This window comes from Hemitrygon akajei, chromosome 29 (assembly GCF_048418815.1).
Source record: "Hemitrygon akajei chromosome 29, sHemAka1.3, whole genome shotgun sequence".
Lineage (NCBI taxonomy): Eukaryota > Metazoa > Chordata > Chondrichthyes > Myliobatiformes > Dasyatidae > Hemitrygon > Hemitrygon akajei.
In genome coordinates this window covers 33,078,839-33,101,292 of record NC_133152.1, presented here as the reverse complement: position 1 = coordinate 33,101,292, position 22,454 = coordinate 33,078,839, and the positions used below count along the sequence as shown (strand labels likewise).

The following is a 22,454-nucleotide window of genomic DNA, read 5'->3' as shown; positions in this document are numbered from 1 at the left end:
ATGCAGTACATTGGTCCTTTCATGTAAATTATTTGTTCTGATTGTAAGTGAAGTACCTCACTATTTATAGTTTTCCAACTTGAAAAGAACCCACTTATCCCTAATCTTTGTTTTCTACTTGTTAGCCCATGCCCTCATCCTAGTTAATGCGTTATCGTCAACCCACCCTCCCCATTGTAGTTAAAGCATTGTCTTCAACCCCCATCCATTTTACTTAATGCATTACCCTCAACCCCCACCCCATCCTAGTTAATGCATTATGTTCAACCCTCCCATCCTAGTTAATGTGTTACCCTCAACTCCCCATCCTAGTTAATGCATTACATTCAACCCCCCACCCTAGTTAATGCGTTACCCTCAAACCCCTATCCTAGTTAATGCATTACCCTCAACCCCATCCTAGTTAATGCATTACCCTCAACCCCCATCCTAGTTAATGTGTTACCCTCAACCCCTATCCTAGTTAATGCATTACCCTCAACCCCATCCTAGTTAATGCATTACCCTCAACCCCTATCCTAGTTAGTGCATTACCCTCAACCCCTATCCTAGTTAATGCATTATGTTCAACCCTCCCGTCCTAGTTAATGTGTTACCCTCAACCCCCATCCTAGTTAATGCATTACCCTCAACCCCATCCTAGTTAGTGCATTACCCTCAACCCCATCCTAGTTAGTGCATTACCCTCAACCCCATCCTAGTTAATGTGTTACCCTCAACCCCCATCCTAGTTAATGCATTACCCTCAACCCCACCCTAGTTAATGTGTTACTCTCAACCCCCCTCCACCCTAGTTAATGCGTTACCCTCAAACCCCATCCTAGTTAATGTGTTACCCTCAACCCCTATCCTAGTTAGTGCATTACCCTCAACCCCATCCTAGTTAGTGCATTACCCTCAACCCCTATCCTAGTTAATGCATTACCCTCAACCCCATCCTAGTTAATGCGTTACCCTCAACTCCCCATCCTAGTTAATGCATTACATTCAACCCCCCACCCTAGTTAATGCGTTACCCTCAAACCCCATCCTAGTTAATGTGTTACCCTCAACCCCTATCCTAGTTAATGCATTACCCTCAACCCCATCCTAGTTAGTGCATTACCCTCAACCCCATCCTAGTTAATGCATTACCCTCAACCCCATCCTAGTTAGTGCGTTACCCTCAACCCCCATCCTAGTTAGTGCGTTACCCTCAACCCCCATCCTAGTTAATGCGTTACCCTCAACCCCCATCCTAGTTAGTGCATTACCCTCAACCCCATCCTAGTTAATGCATTACCCTCAACCCCCATCCTAGTTAATGCATTATCAACCCCCTCATCCTAGTTAATGTGTTACCCTCAACCCATGATTCCTAAAATTCTGATTAGAGGATGCAAATGCATTTTTTAATTGTTTAAAGAAGCACACTTGGAAATGCCACCAGAAAATGAAAGAACATGTGAGCACGATATAAAAAGCGATCAAAACTGAAGAAGGGATGAGTAACCTGACAAGAACACAAGGAAATAGAAATAGGCCATCAGGCCCTTCAGGCCTGCCTTGCCATTTAGTATGAGTGTGGCTGACCTACTCCAGCTTTAACTTCTTGTCTATGCCATTGCTGGATATCCCTGTATTCCTCGATCTTTCAAATATTCATTCACCTCCACTTTAACTGCAGAACTTCTCAGCTTCCCCACCCACCAAGGTAGAGAATTCTAGAAATTCACTGGTCACTGTTAGAAGAAATTTTTATGTGTCTTAGTTTTAAATCACAAGATGTGGATCTTATGGTTATCTCCCTTTGTCTAAGACTCTCACTTGTGAAAATACCCCACAACCTCCCCTGTCAAGCCACCTTTGGATCTGCATCTTTGAATAAAGAGACCCTCATTATTCTAAACTCCAAGGAGAATGGTCACACAGTATTTAATCCTTTTTAGTCCCAGGAAATAGCTTGGTGATTCCCTTTGTATGGAGATCTGTTTGCAGCATTTTAAGCGAAGCCCATCAAAGTGTTGTACAATTGGAACACCTTCCTATGTTTAACTTCAAACCTATGGCATGAAGTCAAAATTCTGTTTGCTTTTGTAACTCTTTGTTGGACTGGCTACTAACCTTTAGTGGTTCATGGCCTAGGATACCTAGATCCCACTGTGCTTCACTCGCTTGCAGTCTCTTTCTATTTTTATAATAATCTGAATTTTGATTTCTCTTGACCAAAGTGCATCCCCTCATATTTCCCCGTATTAAACTCCATTTGCTAGTCTATCGATATAATCTTGTGCAATCACAATATACTCTTCACAACATGCGTTTCCACCCATTTTTGTATTGTCGGAAAAATTGCAAAACATACACACTGTTCCTTCCTCCAAGAATCAATATAACGATGAAAGAAACTGTGTGATCTATAGAAAGCAGAAAATAGAGGTGGAGGGACAGGGTTGGGTTGATAACAAAATAGTTCTGAAAAACAAGCAAACATTACAGAAAGGGAGAATTTTCCTTTCAGACTTTTATCAACGTTTAAAGTAAATTTTATTATCAGATTACATCTGTGTCACCACATAGAACCCTGGGATTCATTTACCTGTAGGCATGCTTAGCAAATTTATAGAATAGTAACTCTAACAGGATCAGTGAAAGATCAACTAGAGTGCAGAAGACAACAAACTGTGCAAATGCAAATATAAATAAATAGCAATAAATAATGAGAACATGAGATAACAAGATGAAGGGTCCTTAAAGTGAGATTATTGGTTGTGGGAACATCTCAATGGATGGGCAACAGAGTGTGGTTATCCTCTTTAGTTGGAGGGCCTGATTGTGTGGGGTAGTAACTGTTCTTGGACCTTGTGGTGTGAGTCCTGTTCCTACCCCACAACCGTCAGTAAGCCAACTTACAAGAGGATAACCAACAACCAGGCTCAAGAATATTTATTCACAGTAAAAGAAATTTAAAACCAAGAATTGCACACCACTCCCTTACAAAAGTGGCAATCTGTTGTTCCTCAACTATTTATAATAATTAGAGCATTTTCCTAAGCACAAAATGAGGTCCTAGTTTTAATCCTTGAGACTGTTTAATTTATAAATGTAATTTATTAACATTTAATGCTAACCTCTCCCCCCTCCCTGTACCGTATTAATTCTGCAAAATAAGCGGAGGTCATATAATTAGTAAATGATAGTTTTTTTTCATTCTATCTTTCGTTCTCATTCATCACTGGATTTATTTACCTGTTCAGCTGCTTTTCTCTATCCACAGATCAGTTAATTGAAATGTATGTGTGCTCTGTTCAAGCATGCAGCTTTAAATAATTGGATTTCTCAGTCTACCCATATGGTTTTTGGAGTTGGTCAAAGTGCAGAACAGGGTTGAATACAAGAGACGGAGAAAATGGACCTTTAGTTCAGTTGTTGCTCCCACCCAGTATGATAGATAGATAGATAGATACTTTATTCATCCCCATGGGGAAATTCAACTTTTTTCCAATGTCCCATACACTTGTTGTAGCAAAACTAATTACATACAATACTTAACTCAGTAAAAAATATGATATGCATCTAAATCACTATCTCAAAAAGCATTAATAATAGCTTTTAAAAAGTTCTTAAGTCCTGGCGGTAGAATTGTAAAGCCTAATGGCATTGGGGAGTATTGACCTCTTCATCCTGTCTGAGGAGCATTGCATCGATAGTAACCTGTCGCTGAAACTGCTTCTCTGTCTCTGGATGGTGCTATGTAGAGGATGTTCAGAGTTATCCATAATTGACCGTAGCCTACTCAGCGCCCTTCGCTCAGCTACCGATGTTAAACTCTCCAGTACTTTGCCCACGACAGAGCCCGCCTTCCTTACCAGCTTATTAAGACGTGAGGCGTCCCTCTTCTTAATGCTTCCTCCCCAACACGCCACCACAAAGAAGAGGGCGCTCTCCACAACTGACCTATAGAACATCTTCAGCATCTCACTACAGACATTGAATGACGCCAACCTTCTTAGGAAGTACAGTCGACTCTGTGCCTTCCTGCACAAGGCATCTGTGTTGGCAGTCCAGTCTAGCTTCTCGTCTAACTGTACTCCCAGATACTTGTAGGTCTTAACCTGCTCCACACATTCTCCATTAATCTCACTTCCACGTTGTCAGTGTGGAGTTGCAGGAATAGTAGTATGTAGACGATACAAAAATTGCTGGGAGTACTCAGCAGGCCAGGCAGCATCTGCAGAAAGAGAGAAGATGTCAAGATTTATCTTTAAAGCTACCTGGTCTGTTTGGTGTTTCCAGAATTTTCAACTTTCATTTCTGATATCCATTGATTTTCATGTAATATTTTTTCAATGCATCCTTTCCAGGACATAATATTTTATTTTTCCCCTCATAACTTTTGATGTAAAATATTAGCCATATAGTTCATTCCTGTTGGAGATGGACATAGTTGTTCAAGATGTAATCTACGCATTAATCACTACAAGCACTGTCTTGGTTGTACAACTGACAAGAAATTGGCATTGTCAATTAACATCCTGTACTGCTTCAACATGTTGAAAATTGAATTGTGCTGGAGAGCTTCAGTCTATTTCAATTCCTTACTTATTGCATTTTACCATTTGTAAAGCTCTTTTTCTATTCTCTTACTACATGCTGCTTCCATTAATATTCATCAGTCATATCCTAGCTTGCTTACACATTCCATTCTGCTGTATTTTAAGTTCCCTTCTTTGATTCCGTTGTCTCCTCCTAGTCACCTGAAAGACTGACTAATTTGATTTAGAGTCCAAGAGTATAATCTTAATTAGAAGCCATAGTCACTTGTAACTCCTCTAACAATTCAAAGTTCAAAACAAATGTATTATCTAAGTACGTATATGCCACCATATACAACCCTGAGATTCATTGTCTTCAGGCATATTCAATAAATCCATAGAATAGTAACCATAACAGAATCAATGAAAGACCACACTAACTTGGGCATTCAACCAGAGTGCAAAAAGCAACAAACTGTGCAAGTAAAAAAAGAAAGAAATAATAATAATAAATAAATAAGAGATAAATATCAAGAACATGAGATGAAGAGTCCTTGAACGTGAGTCCATTGGTTGTGGGAACATTTCAATGATGGGGTAAGTGAAGTTCCTTTCACACAAAGTACTGGAGGAACTCAGCAGGCCAGGCAGCATCAGTGGAAAAGAGTAAACAGTTGACATTTTGGGCTGAAACTCTTCATCAGGACAGGTGAAACACTGACTGTTTACTCTTTTCCAAAAATGTTGCTTGGCCTGCTGAGTTCCTCCAGCATTTTGTGTGTGTTACTTTGACTTCCAGCATCTGCACATTTTCTCTTTGTGGAGTTCCTTTCAGTTGCTTCCCTTATTCATTCACAATCGACCATAAATCAGTCACATTTTGTTTTACTGGAGTGCTTTCAGGTAGAATTTTGAAAATTATACTAGACAATGGGATTTAATGGTTTCCATAGTCAAACTGTGTCTTCACCAGGGCTGAAGGTATATTAGGTTTCCTGGTGATACTGCTACATCGCTGGCTGCCTGCTCTGTCTATGCCTCTCATAATGTTTTGCACCAATGTCATGTTGCCTCTTACCTCCTCTGCTTCAAGGAAAATGGATCTAACCTATCTCTCTTTTTGACTCAAGGTCTCCAATGCAGGCAATATCTTTGTGACAAACACAAAAGACACTGCGACAAATCAAGAGATTCTGCAGATGCTGGAGATCTTGAGCAACGCACACAAAATGCTGGAGGATCTCAGCAATTAAGGCAGCATCTATGAAGGGGAGAAAACACTTGATACTTCCAATCAAGGCCCTACCACAGCACTCTACCACTTTGTTCTGGCTTCTGTCCCCTTCCTTTCCAGACCGGATGAAGGGTCTCAGCCCAAGATGACGTCAGTTTATTTCTCTCCATGGATGCTGCCTGACCTGCTGAGTACCTCCAGCATTTTGTGTGTGTGTTACTCTTTTCTGCACCTTGTCTAGCTTACTCACTGTTTATAGATGTGGGTTTTAAACAAGGGCAAGTATAACAGTACTTAATCTATTCACCCACTACCTCCACCACTACTTTATTATTTCCTTCAGTCATCTTGCAATCTATCTATGTAAGCTATTTTATGTATTTATATTTAATGTGTTTTTTATCTTTTGTATTTTTTTTGTGCTACATCGGGTCTGAGTAACGATTATTTCATTTGCCTTTACATTTGTGTATAGGAAAAGACATTAAACAATCTTAAATCTTGAATTAATAAGATTGGATCAATCTTTTAACCAGCACAGATACAATTGGCTTGATACTCTTGCATTTGTTGTAAAATTTTGATAATCAGAATTTTATTAATTATCAACTGTGAAGGAAGGTGTTGTAATTAATGCTGTTAAAAGGCATTTAGTTATTAGCTGCTGAGCAACATTCAGTTTAGGTTTTGCCAAAACCATGCTGCCTCTGTCCCCATGGGTTCTGTCCAGCAAGAAGTGTGTACTGAGCAATAAATTACTGAAGTATTCATGAAAAGGATACATTTGCCACCCTCACTGGTAATACACACCAAAAGAAATCTTTCTGCTATATTTACTATCTGATAATGCTATATATGGTGCTGTTTATATACTCTTGTAAAATAATGGCATGGTAATGTAGTGATTAGCACAGCACTTTACAGTACAGGCGACCCAGGTTCAATTCCCACCGCTGTCTATAAGGGGTTTGTATGTTCTCCCCATGACTGTGTGAGTTTCCTCTGGGTGCTCCGGTTTCCTCCCACAATCTAAAAATGTACCAGTTCATAGGTTCATTGGTTGCTGTAAATTGTCCTGTGGTTAGGCTAGGGTTAAATCGGGGGATTGCTGGGCAACGAGACTCGAAGGGCCGGAAAGGCCTATTCCATGCTGTATCTCGAAAAATAAATGAAAATCCCTCAGCATTATAACTTATTAAAAAACACAAGCCCCCAGAGGAAAGTGAGTTGTTTATTTCTTTGTTGAACGTATCCAATGAATAAATAATGGGATTGGAAACATCATAATATCACTATGCTGAACTTTGCTGTGATTTTAATTAACTCGATTGCCTTAGTAACAGAGTAAGAACTGCAGTATATCAGGCAGCATCTGTGGAGTTGTAAAACGTGATGAAAGCTGTAATTTTTGGCTATAATCCTTTGTCAAATCAGCACAGTAAAAGCTGCAATTGGAATCAGGTACACAGTCTTACCCTTTTGAGTCAGTAGGTTTTTTGTATTTTAAGAAACTATAATTCTGAGGGATTTTACACTTGTAATGAGGGATCTTGTGGCTTCATTAGATTTTTAGGTACTACTTCCTCGGTCTAGATGTAAGCAAGGCACCGAAGGAGCATTCTAAATCTAGAGCCAAGTAAATTTATGCCCATTATCATTTCCATGGTCTCAGAGTCCAGTATATGTTTTTGACAGCCTGTATAAGCTTTGAATGTCACCCACAGCTCAGAGAGCTTAACAAGCACATTGTTGAGAATCTGTAAACAAAAGGCAGAATGTGGCAGAGACCTCACCTATGAGCTGTGTGTTCCCATGCTGGCCAGATCGATTTGCTCCACCTCCAGTGCTTTGACCATGGCAGTTCCCCTTCAAGCTTCTGAGAAAGTCTTTTCAGTTCTGTGCCCTTCCTAATACATCTTGTCTCTACCCTTCTGATATAATTTTCTGCACCAAATTTAACTCCCTTCCATCCTTGTCCTTTTCCATTCCTGTTTCTTTCTCCATTCCATTGTTTCCTAGGGCCTCTGTTGACTTCTTACCCTCTAGATCAACAGAAAATTCTGGAAATACTCAGCAGGCCAGCACAACTGTAGAAAGAGAAACAGAATCAACATTTCAGGTCAGAAAACTATTATCAGAACCAATCACTCCAACCAGAAATGTTGACTTTTTTTTCTTCCCACAGATGCGGACTGTCCTGCTGAGTACAGTATATACAGTATTTTCTGCGTTCATTGTTAATTAATCATCAGTTAACCTGCAACATTAACTCTTCTTCTCTTCCCATAGTTGGGGACTGACCTGCAGAGTATTTCCAACATTTTCTGCATTTATTGTAGATTTACACTAGACACTAGAATACTACAGTGCAGTACAGGCCCTTCGACCCTCGATGTTGTGCCGACCCATATATTAACCATATAACAATTACAGCACGTAAACAGGCCATCTCGACCCTTCTAGTCCATGCCGAACGCTTACTCTCACCTAGTCCCACCTACCTGCACTCAGCCCATAACCCTCCATTCCTTTCCTGTCCATATACCTATCCAATTTTTTTTTTACATGACAAAATCGAACCTGCCTCTACCCCTTCTGCTGGAAGCTCGTTCCACACAGCTACCACTCTCCGAGTAAAGAAGTTCTCCCTTGTGCTACCCCTAAACTTTTGCCCCTTAACTCTCAACTCATGTCCTCTTGTTTGAATCTCCTCTACTCTCAATGGAAAAAGCCTATCCCCATCAACTCTATCTATCCCCCTCGTAATTTTAATTACCTCTATCAAGTCCCCCCTCAACCTATGCTCCAAAGAATAAAGACCTAACTTGTTCAACCTTTTCCTAAAGAAAATTATAACATCTGCATTTTTGTTTAATTTTCATAGTTAAGTTTATTGCTTCTGCTAAGGTTTTTGTATCCACGTTTGCCATTTTTCATTTCTTCTAAGTCTTAATTTTCAACTATCATGATGCCTTAACCATGGATAGTTTCTTGGAGTAAGTTTCAGACGCCTTTTCTCCAACTTTTCGTAACTGAATCTTATCTTATTGTAACAACCCCAAACACTGCCAAGTGTAGCTCCCAACAGGAATATTTCACAGCTACAAATGATGAACAGACTGGCATTCAGAAAGTTTGTAAATAAAGCTTTAAAGTGGAATTCTTTCAAGCAGCAATGAGTGACTGAGGAAAATTATATTTGAGAGCTTAACATCCAAGGTTGTATCGAAAGAACAGGCAGGTAGGCAGAGGGGGGTTGGCTCTGTTGGTAAGAAAATGAAATCAAATCCTTAGAAAGAGGTGACATAGGATTGGAAGGTATATAATCCTTGTGGGTAGAGATCAGAAACTGCAAGGGTAAAATGACCTTGATGGGAGTTATATACAGACCCCCAAACAGCAGCAAAGACGAGGGCTACAAATTACAAAAAGAGTTAGAAAATGCATGCCAAAAGGGCAATATTACAATAGTTATGGGGGATTTCAATATGCAGGTAGATTGGAAAAATCAGGTTGGTACTGTATTCCAGGAGGAGGTATTTCTAGAGTGCCTTTGAGATGGCTTTTCAAAGCAGCTCGTGGTTGAGCCCACTAGAGGATCAACTATTCTGGATTGGGTGTTGCGCAATGAACCAGAATTGATTAGAGAGCTTAAGGTAAAAGAACCCTTAGGGAGGTAATCATGATATGATCAAATTCACCCTGCAATCTGAGAAAGTGAAACTAAAGTCAGATGTATCAGTACTATGGTGGAGTAAAGGGATGAGAGAGGAGATGGCCAGAATTGATTGGAAGAGAGCATTGGCAATGATGGTGGCAGAGCAGACAAAGCTGTAACTTCTGGAAGCAATTTGGCCAGCAGAGGATAGCTATATCCCAAATAAGAAGTATTCTAAAGACAGGATTGTCTAACAAGGAAGTCAAAGCCAAAGAGAGAGCACATGTCAGAGTAAAAATTACTGGCAAGTTTGAGGGTTTGGAAGCTTTCAAAAACCAACAGAAGGCAACTAAAACTGTCATTAAAAGGAAAACGTAATATGAAGGTAAGCTAGCTAAAATTATCAAAGAGGATATCAAATGTTTCTTCAGATATATAAAGAGTAAAAGATATGAGAGTAGATACTGGACTACTGAAAATAATGCTGAAGAGGTAGCAATGGGGGACAAGGAAAAGATGGACAAACTGAATAAGTATTTTGCATTAGTCTTCATTGTGGAAGGCAGTAGCAGTATGCCGGAATTTCGAGAGTGTCAGGAAGCAGAAGTAAGTAAAGTTACCATTACTACGGAGAAGGGGCTTGGAAAACTTAAAGTATTGTGTTAAGTATTGTATGTAATTAGTTTTGCTACAACAAGTGTATGGGACATTGGAAAAAAAGCTGAATTTCCCCATGGGGATGAATAAAGTATCTATCTATCTATCTATCTATCTAAAGTTATGAAGGTGGATAAATCATGTGGATCAGATGATCTACACCCCACAGTTCTAAAAGAGGTGGCTGAAGAGATTACAGAGACATTAGTAATGATCTCTCAAGAATCAATATATTCTGGCATGATTCCAGAGGACTGGAAAATTGCTAATGTCACTCCAAGAAGGGAGAGAGGCAAAAGAAAGGAAATTGCAGGCCGGTTAGTCTGACTTCCATGCTTGGGAAGGTGTTGAAGTCAATTGTTAGGGATGTGGTTTTAGGGGACTTGGAGGCACGTGATAAAGTACGCTGAAGTCAACGTGGTTTCTTTAAGGGAAAATCTTAACTAACATATCTGTTGGAATTCTTTGAAGCAATAACAAGCAGGGTAACAAAGAGAATTGATGGATGTTGTGTATTTGGGTGTTTAGAAGGCCCTTGACAAGGTGCAACACATAAGGCTGCTTAACAAATTAAGAGCCCGTGGTATTATAGGAAAGACACTAGCATGGGTCGACCATTGGCTGATTGGCAGGAAGCAAAGAGTGGGAATAAATTGAGCCTTTTTAATTGGCTGCCAATGTCTAATGGTGTTCCTCAAGGGTCTGTGTTGGGACTGCTTCATTTTATGTTATCTCTCAATGACTGGATGACAGAATTGATGGCTTTGTAGCAAAGTTTGTGGATGATACAAAGAAAGGTTAAGGAGCAGTTTGTGTTAAGGAAGGAGGGAGGCTGAGAGATTAGGAGAATGAGCAAAAAAATGGCAGATGGAATACAGTGCCAGGAAGTGAATGGTCATGCACTTTGGTGGAAGAAATTAAAGGAAGAAACTAAATGGAGAGAAAATTCAAAAATCTGAGGTACAAAAGGATTTGGGAGTCCTTGTGCATGATTCCCAAAAGGTTTATTTGCAGGTTGAGTTAGTGGTGAGGAAGACAAATGTGATGTTGGCATTCATTTTGAGAGGACTAAAATAGCAAAACAAGGATCTAATGTTGAGGCTTTATAAGATACTGGTGATGCCTCACTTGCTGTACTGTGAGAAGTTTTGGGCCCCTTATCTAAGAAAGAATGTGCTGACATTGGAAGGGGTTCATGGGAAATTCAGTGATTCCAGGAATGAAAGGGTTACCATGTGAGGACCAATTGATGATTCTGGGCCTGTAGTCACTGGAATTCAGAAGAATAAGGGGTGACCTCATTGAAACCTACTGAATGTTGAAAGGCCTCAATAGAGTGAATGTGGAGAGGATGCTTCCTATGGTGGGGTAGTCTAGGACCTGAGGACACAGCCTAAGAATAGAGGGACATCCATTTAGAACAGAGATGAGGAGGAATTGCTTCAGCCAGAGAGTGGTAAATCTGTGGAATCCTATGCCATAGGCAGCTGTAGAGACCAATTCATTGGGTGTATTTAAGGTAGAGGTTGATAGATTCTTGATTAGTCAAAGCATGAATGGTTACAGGGAGAAGGCAAGAGATGGGGTGAGGGGGAAGTAGATCAGCCATGATAGATTGGCAGAGCAAACTCAATGGGCCAAATGGCCTAATTCTGCTCCTTTATATTATAGGCATATGGCCTTTAATTCTGACCTATAAACATTGCTTTTTTTTAAGACCTCATCTATAAATAATCTCTGACAGTGCTGCCATCTCCCAGTATTTTATTGAAATGAGCTCTGTATAATATTTGTAAAGGATCTAAGCTCATAATATTCTGTAGTCTGAAATCACTTCAGTGCCTTACATGCACAAGGATGGCATTTACATTTCATATTTGTTGGTATAATTTTACTGGTCACTATAAGTAAGTTAGATGAGATTGACTATCTAACCTTAATGCTTTGTGTTTATAAATTTTTGCAGTAACTTATTACATTCAACCATTTATAATTACAGTGATCATTTTTTATGAATACAACAGTTATGTTCTTCTTAATTAATGTTAATTACCACAGGCATTGTATGGTACCACCGTGGAAGATGCTCGTTGGCGAGAATGTGCGAGGTACACCAACTTCAACATGAGGAACGCAGTGGGAGCTCTCTATGTCAGGGAGGCGTTTAATGGTGACAGTAAGAAAATGGTGAGTAACACGTCAAGCAATGCCTGCAATTCTAATGTAGACCAGTGGGAAAGATGTTCTTCAGTTCAGTGCCAATAAAAAAAAAACCTCATCATATCTTCCCATTCTTGATGGCCATTAGTTGAGGAAGGTGTGTGGTTAAGAAACTGGAAATAACTCCTGCACTTTTTCAAATAGTGTTGAGATAGAACCATGGAGAAATACAGCAGAGAAACAGAACATTCAGTACACCATGTCCACACTGACCATTAAGTATCCACCTGTATTATTCCAATATCCTAGTAGTCGGCCCATAACCATGATGTTTCAAGTGCTCATACAAAAGGTTAGCATAATACTATAACAGCACCAGCAACCTGGGTTCAATTCCACTGCTGGCTGTAAGGAGTTTGCATCTTCTCCTCCGTGATCATGTAGGTTTCCTCCCACATTCCAAAGACATGAGGGTTAGAGGGTTAATTGGTCACGTGGGTGTCATTCCTGAAAAAGGAAAGAAAACATTCACTGTCCACTGTCATCTGGCACTTCTGCCATGGCCAAAGATGATTTGAAGATTTCTCTGAGCCCCCACAATTTTCCCCTTTGGATCACAGGATACATTCCATCATGTCTTGGACATTTTTGATCCTTTTTGATGTTGTTTTTAATCCTACTAAGGCATTTATAACATTCCTCCAAAATAAACAGGGCCTCCATGTAAGACAGAAACAGAAAGTTAATGTTTCAGATTGAAGCCTCCACGTGAGCAATTATCTAAAGGTTACCATCTACCGCAAGAGCTGCCGTGGTAGGTCGTTCTGGATTTTGTGCTCAAAGTGAATGCTCAACTCATATCATTCTGACCCAGAGATAAGTGAGCTACCAAATCAGCCTCGGTTGACAATTAAACAGCTTATTCATTTGATGATTATTATGCCACAGATTGTGTTGCTCATTATTCGCATTGCTTACTGAACAAATTACTCTTCCTCAGGTAAAGGATTTAATTGATAAAATCAGGGAAGTGTTTATTGAAACACTGGATGAGCTGGAATGGATGGATCCAGTTTCCAAGCAGAAGGCACAAGAGAAGGTCAGTGTTTGTTAATTATAGCTTCAATTTCCCACAAAAAAAACCTCTATTGGGTGACTATTGGGTGTAAGGTATAAATTTAGAAGAATTTTCCATTCACTGAAATAGTGAATAGATTTGTGTTGGTTGAAGAGTGATGGTACCTCAAGGATTTCAATTCATTCGACCTTTATTCACAGCAGAACAAAACGTAATCCTGAGGCCAAAGTCATGGAGATTTTAACAACTGCACAATACAATATGTTGAATTGTCGGGTGAACACTAGTTTTGTTGGTCTACAGATCATGGTCTCCCTCTGGAGGCTCTGCTGTTGCTTGTTTGGGGGGTTGTGGGCGCTGTTGCTTCCTGCTGGAACAACTGGGAGGAAGGTTGATGCTTTGCTGCTGCTTGTGCTTGGGAGTGAGGTGGGGGGCTTTGGGGTTCTAATGCTTTCCTGTCATTCATCCTTTGGGGTTTTCTTCTGTTTCGTGGATGTCTGTGAAGAGTAAGAATTTCAGATTGTGTGCCGTATACATTCTCTGATAGTAAATGGAACCATTGAATATGCTACTGTGTCAACGTACAGTCCCAAAATAATCCCCTGTTACTTTAACCCAAGTAGTGCAGCAGTCGCAACATTTGTCCATTGAAAAGAATGGAGAAAAGTTAGCCAGGATGAGCTATTTTTCTTCGGTTTTTGATCAGTCTACTGTTAGAAGCATTGAATCTTGGGAATTTCCAGTTCTTCAGGCAATCAAGCCTTCAGGTAGTGAGATTTGTTGTTCTCAGATGAAGTTCCCATGGTGGATACTGCCTCAGCTAATGGCCACCCTGGAGCTGTCATACTTGAGAAGAGGTGCGCTATCAGAACTTTGTGCTGGCTGTGTTTGAAGGGGGGGGGGGCGTCAGGGATTGTGCGCCCGATTATCGTTTAAATTTGATATGTAGGTCAGGGCAAGTCTACAATCAAGCAAAAAACTGACGGTGGAGTGTCGGGCGTCAGTCTGGTGAGACCTAGGTGGTGGGTTCGACAATCTTTACCAGGACGTGGTGATCAGCAGTCTGATAAGGGGCTGATGGGGGTGAAATATTGATTCGATCCATTAGGAGGTGTATCCAAAGTTTGAGGGCTTGAATAGCAGAGGGAGATCATGGATGTTGAAGGGAGTAGTGTAGGGCAGTATGTCAGAGAAAACAGGTTAGAGTGATTAAAGGTAAGTATTATATTCACCTTAGCGTGACTCAGGCTGGTATAAAGCTCTGAAAACACGAATGTGCTGGGAATGCCAGTATGCTCATTCCCACGGCAACAAGAACTAATTCCCCAGCAACACTGTGAAAGAGCTTAGCCCAGGCAATAATGCCGGAACTGGGCAGCATGGTAGCATGGTGGTCAGTGCAACACTTTACAGAGCGAGCAATCAGAAGATCTGGGTTCAATTCCTGCCTCTGCCTGTAAGGAGTTTGCACGTTCTCTGCATGACAGCGTGGATTTCGGCCAGGTGCTCCGGCTTCCTCCCACATTCCAAAAGACGTACGGGCCATGGTTAGTAAGTTGTGGGCGTGCTACGTTGGTGCCGGAAGCACGGCAACACTTGTGGGCTTCCTCCAGCACATCTTAGGGCTGTGATGGTCGTTGATGCAGACGATGCCTTTCACTGTATCTTTTGATAGACACGTGACAAATAAGGTGAGCTTTGGTCAGTGTCACTTTTCAGTGGTAAGTACATGTGTCATCTGGGTAGCAGTGAAATAAATATCACCTCCCAATCGGATTTCTGGCACACCACAGAATCTACCAGTCGTGTTGTCTACAGGTAGATACCGAGAATCTTGGTCCAGAGTGCTGAAGGTAATTGCACAATTCCAGACTCTGCATGGAACCATTGGAAAAATCCATTTCGGGGTATGAGAATGTGGTTGGGGAGAAACATTGTCCAGGTGCTTATTTTAACCTCTCTTTATATTTGTATCCTTCCAAGGTAATGGCAATTAAAGAGCAAATTGGATATCCGGACTATATACTGGAGGAAGATAATCCCAGGTTGGATCGGGAATACGCACATGTGAGTAATTGATCCTCTGCAGAGGAATCAACCTTATGTTCTTTTTCCAATAACAATTCTTTAAGACAGTGGTCCCCAACCTCCGGGCTGCGAATCACGCAGGGGTGCAGCGGTAGGCGGAACATCTTTAAGAAAAAAGCCGAAATAAACAAGCTAATTAATTAGGTGCCACCCGGCATGTAAATGTCGACCCAGATCAGAGGCGACTGTCGATTTCACTTGCTCTACGCAATCGACAATCGCCGCTGATCTGGGTCGACATTTACGTGCCAGGCGGCACCTAATTAATTAGCTTGTTTACTTTGGCTTTTTTCTTAAAGACGTGCTGGGTGTGCGCTGGCTACTGCTGCACCCCTGCATGCTCTGCGGCTCGGTATCGGTCCGCGGCCCGGAGGTTGGGGACCACTGCTTTAAGAAATGCAGGCATGTATCATTTGACAGAGTCAGCCAGCATTGGCATTACAATGCAACTTGTTCTCTCATCAGACAACTTGTGAGGCAGGCCTCTAAAGAGTCAGCAATATTGCTGGAGTCTTCTTCACCAACAGAGTCTTTGTTGTTATCATTTCTAAGCCACATACTGTGATCTCCACACCTTGTCTCCACTCTCCCACCTTGCAAAAGCTCAGGGCCTCTTGCAGCATGGGAGTAAGTTCTTGCAGATGATCACAGGGCAAGTGCACAGACACAGAAGTGAGCACTACGGTTCCACTCCCCTCCTATTCCCTTCTGGTTCCTGGCAGCTTTCTCTGCTGTCGAGTTAGAACTTAGAACATTGACCATTACAACACAGTATAGGCCCTTCTTTTAGCCTACTCTAAGGTCAATGTAACCTTTCCCTCATACATAGCCCACCATTCTCTGTCATCCATCCAGTTTCTTAAACGTCCCGAATGTATCTGCCTCTACCACTACCTGTGGAGGGAGATTCCACACACCTATCACTCTCTATGTAAAAAAAAATTTACCTCTGGATATTCCTGTTATACTTTCCTCCAGATGCCTTCAAATTGCACCCCCTCATGTTAGCCATGAGCTCTTTGAACATATATTTACTTCCCTCATGTTACTATGGTAATGATGGGAGCTGCATAGCTTCCATAAATTGTATAATTCTATAATGAGGCAATACTTCACCTGCAAATCAGTTGGGGTCATCTACTGTATCCGGTGCTCTCGATGCGGCCTCATCTACATTGGCGAGTCCCGGCGTAGATTGGGGACCCACTTTGTTGAGCACTTTTGCTGCATGTGCAGAAAGCAGGATTTTGAAATGATGTCACTCCTCGTCTGTACATTTCAAATCTACGTCACACACGGTGTACACATCAAAGCTTGGAGAATTGGACCATGTAGCTGATCTTGCCTGAGCCAACAGCATATTCCAGGAAACAGACAAAGCTTTTCCATTGTTGGAAAGTTTATTCGGAATGGCAAAACTAAGTGAATGTAAATAGTGGATTAAAGTACCACATAGTGTTTATATAATACTTGTTTCAATAAATGGTTCAACTGATAGCATAGCTTTTTATGAACATTATCAAAACAAAGAGATCATTGCTGTAACTGATCTAATATATCATCACCTTTCATAGTTTATGTATGGAAAATTTCATACTTTATTAATCCTTTCCTTGTCATGTTTCTGGAAAGATAATTATACATCAATATTAAAGGACTAAAAATTATGAACAAGTATTCCATTACATAGAGTGATGAGCCACAGAAGTTTATTAAGATTATAATTCAACATGAATGCAGAAAGGGTGTTTACTATTCACAACAGATTAAGTTTTAATCCTTAAAAAGATTAGCAACATCTGTAACAATAATAAATTCTAAAGCAACACACACAAGATGCTGGAGGAACTCAGCAAGTCAGGCAGCATCTATGGAATTGAATAAGCAGTCGACGTTTTGGGCCGAGACAATTCTCTCGACTTTTATTCATTTCCATAGAAGCTGCCTGACCTGCTGAGTTCCTCCTGCATTTTATGTGTGTTGCTGTGAATTTCCAACATCTGCAGACTTCCTTGCATTAACAATAAATTCTGTTCTTTTATCCAGTTAAACTTCAGTGAAACCAAATACTTTGAAAATAACCTTGAAATTTTGAAGGCCGGAGCACAGAAGGTTCTGAGGAAATTACGGGAGCAAATGGATCAAAATATGTAAGTCCCAAACAAGTGGCTGTCCTTGCTTGCTAATTTCTCCACTACCTCATTTCTCCCTCCCTCTCCCAGTCTTAAAAGTCTGGATCTCCACACACCTCCAGTTCTGACCCTTGGAGTTGCTAAATTTCTTTTGCTAAAGTATAGACTGCCAAGAGCCTAAGATATGAGATTTCTCCCATCAGTTCAGTAGCTCCCTTCCTTCCTCTCCACCCTTAAGATCTACATGGAATCATACAGCTTTGAAGGAGGCCTTTTGTCCCCACCTTGTCTATGCTGACCTTAAAGTACCCATTAAATCTAATCCCTATTAACAGCACTTGGTCCAAAGCCTTCTACTCTTTGGCAATTCATCCACTCATCCAAATGTTGTGTGAGTGTCTGCCTCCACCATCTTCTCCAGTAGTGCGTTCTACACACTTTCGATCATCTGTCAAAACAGGGAAGTTCATCCAATGTAGAATTTCTCTGGGTACCCACCTCCCAGGTTTAGAGCTGGCATTGGCTTTAGTCAGCACTGTATCTTCCACTTAGCCCCTGCTGGCTGACTGAAGCTAACTCCAACTATATTATTGGCCTCTGTAGAATGCAAAAAAACACAAGAAAATCGGCCACATTTGGCCCCTTAAACCATTCAATATGATTGTGGTTGATCTATGCTGGCCTCGCCTCCTATCCTGTGCCAGGTCCCGTAACCCTCAATTCCTCAATCTTCCTCTAGAATATTTAAGTACCTCCATCTACTTAATCCCTGTGACTTCCAGAGATGCACTACAATACACACAAAATGCTGGAAGAACTCAGCCTTTCATTTATAATCCCTCTGGGGGCGTAGTCTTCCAGAGATGCACTACAATACACACAAACTCCTGGAAGAACTCAGCATTTCATTCATGAGGGCAAATTAATGGTCTCGATCTGAAACAGTGACCATCTGTTTCCCTCTATAGATGCTGCCTGACCTGCTGAGTTCCTCCGGGGTTCAGTGTGTGTTGTTATACACATGTTTCGAGGATCTGAAGTCTCTCCTGATTAACTATCTTCTAACAGAATGCAGTACAACGAGTGATTGTTGTTGTGGAGTTCACTGAGCATGGCAGTCAGCTTGCAGACGTTTCATCACCAGTCCGAGGCGACATCCTCAGTGCGCAGTTGTTTGTGTTTCTCTCTGGGAGTGTTCGCGTTTATATAGGCCCCCGTTCGCTTGCCGTGAGCCTGATTGGCTACTGCTTCAGTTGACCTTTGAACTCTATTGGCTCACATTTCTTTGGCTCTTAGGGCTTCGTGGGTGACATCTATTTCAATGTGTTTGGTAACAACTGCACACTGAGGATGTCACCTTGACTGATGACGAAACATCTGCAAGTTAATTGCCAAGCTCGGCAAACACCACAACATTAAACACCTCAACCCAAGCTACCAATATTCTTTGCCATCCTATACAAGTGTTTCAGAATTACATAATCTTGTTCTAAATCTTTTTCTTTCATTTTTTTTCAAAATAATTATCCAACTCTGAAACATCTGAGTTACATCCTGGAGAGAAATTCCCAATGGAGACTTGTGGAGGATAACAGTTTCACAGCTTGAAACTATCCAATCCTGTGAATTCAAACCAAAGCAAAACATAGTTATCAAATCTGCAGATGCCGGAAATCCAAAGCAACACACACAAAATACTGGAGGAAAAGAATAAACAGTCAACGTTTTGGGCCAAGACCCTTCATCAGGACTGGAAAGAAAGGGGAGAAGTCAGAGTAAGAAGGTGGGGGAGGGGAGGAAGAGGTACAAGGTGGAAGCAAGAGAGGGGGAGGGGTGAAGTAAAGAGCGGGGAAATTAATTGGTGAAAGAGATAAAGGACAGGAGAAGGGGGAATCTGATAGGAGAGGACAGAAGACCATGGAAGAAAAGGAAGGGGGAGGAGCACCAGAGGGAGGTGATAGTAGGTAAGGAGATAAGGTGAGAGAGGGAAACAGAAATGGGGAATGGTGAAAGAGATGTGGGGGGGGGCAATTAACAGAAGTTTGAGAAATTGACTTTCTTGCTAGGTGCTCAGTGAACCAGACTCCCAATCTACATTGGTCTCACCAATCTAGATATTATTTTGTCTTCTTATCCTATCAGTTCTTCCTATTAATTTGAAAACCGTAGTGATGAATTGGTCTTGGGAGATAAATGTCTGGATAGAATATCAGGAAATTAGGTTTGAAATGACTTGTATAAATCACTGAACTGACCTCCCTATTCATGACTCGTACTGGGAGCTTGTGAGCTACGCCCACCTTCGATCTTTACTGATAAGCCTGGCACACATTTCTGATCACAAGAATATCTTTACCTGTTTTATTTCAGATGGATGATCGGTGCTGCAATTGTAAATGCTTTTTATTCACCTAACCGGAATCTGATTGGTACGTCATATCCACTTTACTGTAAAAGTAATACGTAAACTTAATACTTTACTTTTAATACTTTATTGTCACCAAACAATTTATACTAGAGCGTACAATCATCACAGTGATATTTGTTTCTGCACTTCACGCTCCCTGAAGTACAAATCGAAGTAAATATAATAAAAATTTAAATTATAAATCATAATTAGAAAAGGGAAAGTAAGGTAGTGCAAGTCAGGTCCAGATATTTGGAAGGTACGGCCCAGGTCTGGGTCAGGATCTGTTCAGCAGTCTTATCACAGTTGCAAAGAAGCTGTTCCCAAATCTGGCCGTACGAATCTTCATGCTCCTGAACCTTCTCCCGGAGGGAAGAGGGACAAAAAGTGTGTTGGCTGGGTGGGTCTTGTCCTTGATTATCCAGGCAGCACTGCTCCGACAGCATGTGGTGTAAAGTGAGTCCAAGGATGGAAGATTGGTTTGTGTGATGTGCTGGGCTATGTTCACAATCTTCTGCAGCTTCTTCCGATCTTGGACAGGACAATTTCCATACCAGATTGTGATGCACCCTAGAAGTATGCTTTCTACGGTGCACCTATAAAAATTAGTGAGGGTTTTAGGGGACAGGCCAAATTTCTTCTGCTTTCTCAGGAAGTAAAGTCGCTGGTGGGCCTTCTTGGCAGTGGACTCTGCTTGGCTAGACCAAGTCAGGTCATTTGTGATATTCATCCCGAGGAACTTAAAGCTTTTGACCTGTTTCACCTGCGCACCACCGATGTAGATGGGGTTGTGCTGTCCGCTACTCCTTCTGAAGTCAACAACCAATTCCTTCGTCTTGCTGACGTTGAGGGATAGGTTATTGTCTTCACACCATGCCACCAGATTCTTAATTTCCTCTCTACTCAGACTCATCATTACCCAAGATGCGGCCTATAATTGTGGTGTCATCAGCATATTAAGTCCGCCACCAGCTGAATAAAACGCGAGGGGTGACACGGCAGCTTAGTGGTTACAGCAACGCTTCACAGCGCTGGTTATAAGTTCGGGGTTCAATTCCCGCTGCTGTCTGTAAGGAGTTTGCACATTCTTCCCGTGACCGTGTGGGTTTCCTCCGGGTGCTCTGATTTCTTCCCATCATTCTAAGGACATCCTGATGAGGGTTAGTGAGTTGTGAACATGCTATGTTGGCAGCAGAAGCAAGGCAACACTTACAGGCTGCTCAGCACAATCCTCGCTGATTTGATTTCAGAATCAGAATCAGCTTTAATATTACTGATATATGCCATGATTTCTTTTCTGCTTTGCGGCAGGAATACAAGTACAATTTCAAGTTTATCGTCATTCAACCGTGCACATATGTCCAGCTAAATGAAGTAATGTTACTCTGGGAACAAGGTGCAAAACACATACTGCACATAAAATAATATTAACAGATAATAAAAAATAGTCTGTAGATGTGCAAGTTGACAAAGTGCAGATGTGACATATAGTCAATTTTACAACAGCATGACGCAAAGCAGCACACGCAGAATGCTGGAGGAATTCAGCAGGTCAGGCAGCATCTATGGAAATGAATAAACAGTCAACATTTGGGTCTGAGACCCTTCTTCAGCATAATGCTGCTGGTGCTGTCAGAAATAATGTGTACTGGGTGTAGAAGTCTCATAGCCAAAGGAAAGAATCTGTTACCCAGCCTAGAAATCCTTGTTCTTCTACTGCGATACCTTCAATGATTCAATGGTTCAGTTTAATATCAAAGAATGTATACAGTATGTCACGTAAAATTCTCACTCTTTGGACTCATCCAGGAGAAAGAGAGGAAAAAACCCCAAAGAAAGAATGACAGAAAAGTGTTAGAACCCCAAAGCCCCCCTCACCCTTCCCACGCACAAGAAGCAGCCAAAGCATTAACCCTCCCCCTCCACCTCCAAACACTTGCTCCAGCAGAAGTATCAGCCCCCACCACCCACCATGCAAGCAATAGCAAAGCCCCCAAAAAGGCTGTGATCTAGTGTCTATCAAAAATTACTGTCCATCCCAACTCCTCAGCATCTCAAACAGGCCCTGCCTCTCACTAACGAGGGAGAGGGAGATATCGCTCCTCCCACAGCGTGAGCAGAGGCCAATAACTCACTGTTTTGATCTTGCAATCTGCAGCGTCACTTCTCCAAGTCAATTATACCTTCTGCCATTCATTATTTGCCTTCCCGTTGACCAATCTTAACCAGCTGGATAGCATGGGGAACTCCCAATGTCTTTTCAATTATAACAAGTTCCAACTCCTCTCTAGTCCATTCTAATCACATTAACTCTGTTCTCTGTATTCCAACATCATTGCCCTGACAAACAAAAAAAGCTCCTGTATTGGGCACCAACTGAATTGGGTTTACTTTTTCCTGTGTGTGTTTTTGGGGTGGTTGTGTGGTTTTTCCACAGACTCTATTCTATTTATTTACTTTTCTGTGGGTGCCTGCAAGAAAATCAATTCCAAAGTTCTATGTTTATTTGTTTGTGTGTTTGCTTAT

At 41.3% G+C, this 22,454-nt stretch overlaps 1 protein-coding gene across 3 annotated transcripts in view; it reads left to right on the top strand.

Moving 5' to 3' along the window:
- The window catches only part of mmel1 (membrane metallo-endopeptidase-like 1), a 131,332-nt gene that overhangs the window by 88,533 nt on the left and 20,345 nt on the right, over positions 1–22,454 (top strand). For all 3 annotated transcript variants that reach the window (XM_073032139.1, XM_073032138.1, XM_073032137.1), the window contains exons 13-17: positions 12,122–12,250; positions 13,224–13,322; positions 15,285–15,368; positions 17,436–17,539; positions 19,892–19,950. In XM_073032139.1, coding sequence (XP_072888240.1) covers positions 12,122–12,250; positions 13,224–13,322; positions 15,285–15,368; positions 17,436–17,539; positions 19,892–19,950 — 475 coding nt within the window. The remainder of the gene's footprint in view (positions 1–12,121; positions 12,251–13,223; positions 13,323–15,284; positions 15,369–17,435; positions 17,540–19,891; positions 19,951–22,454) is intronic.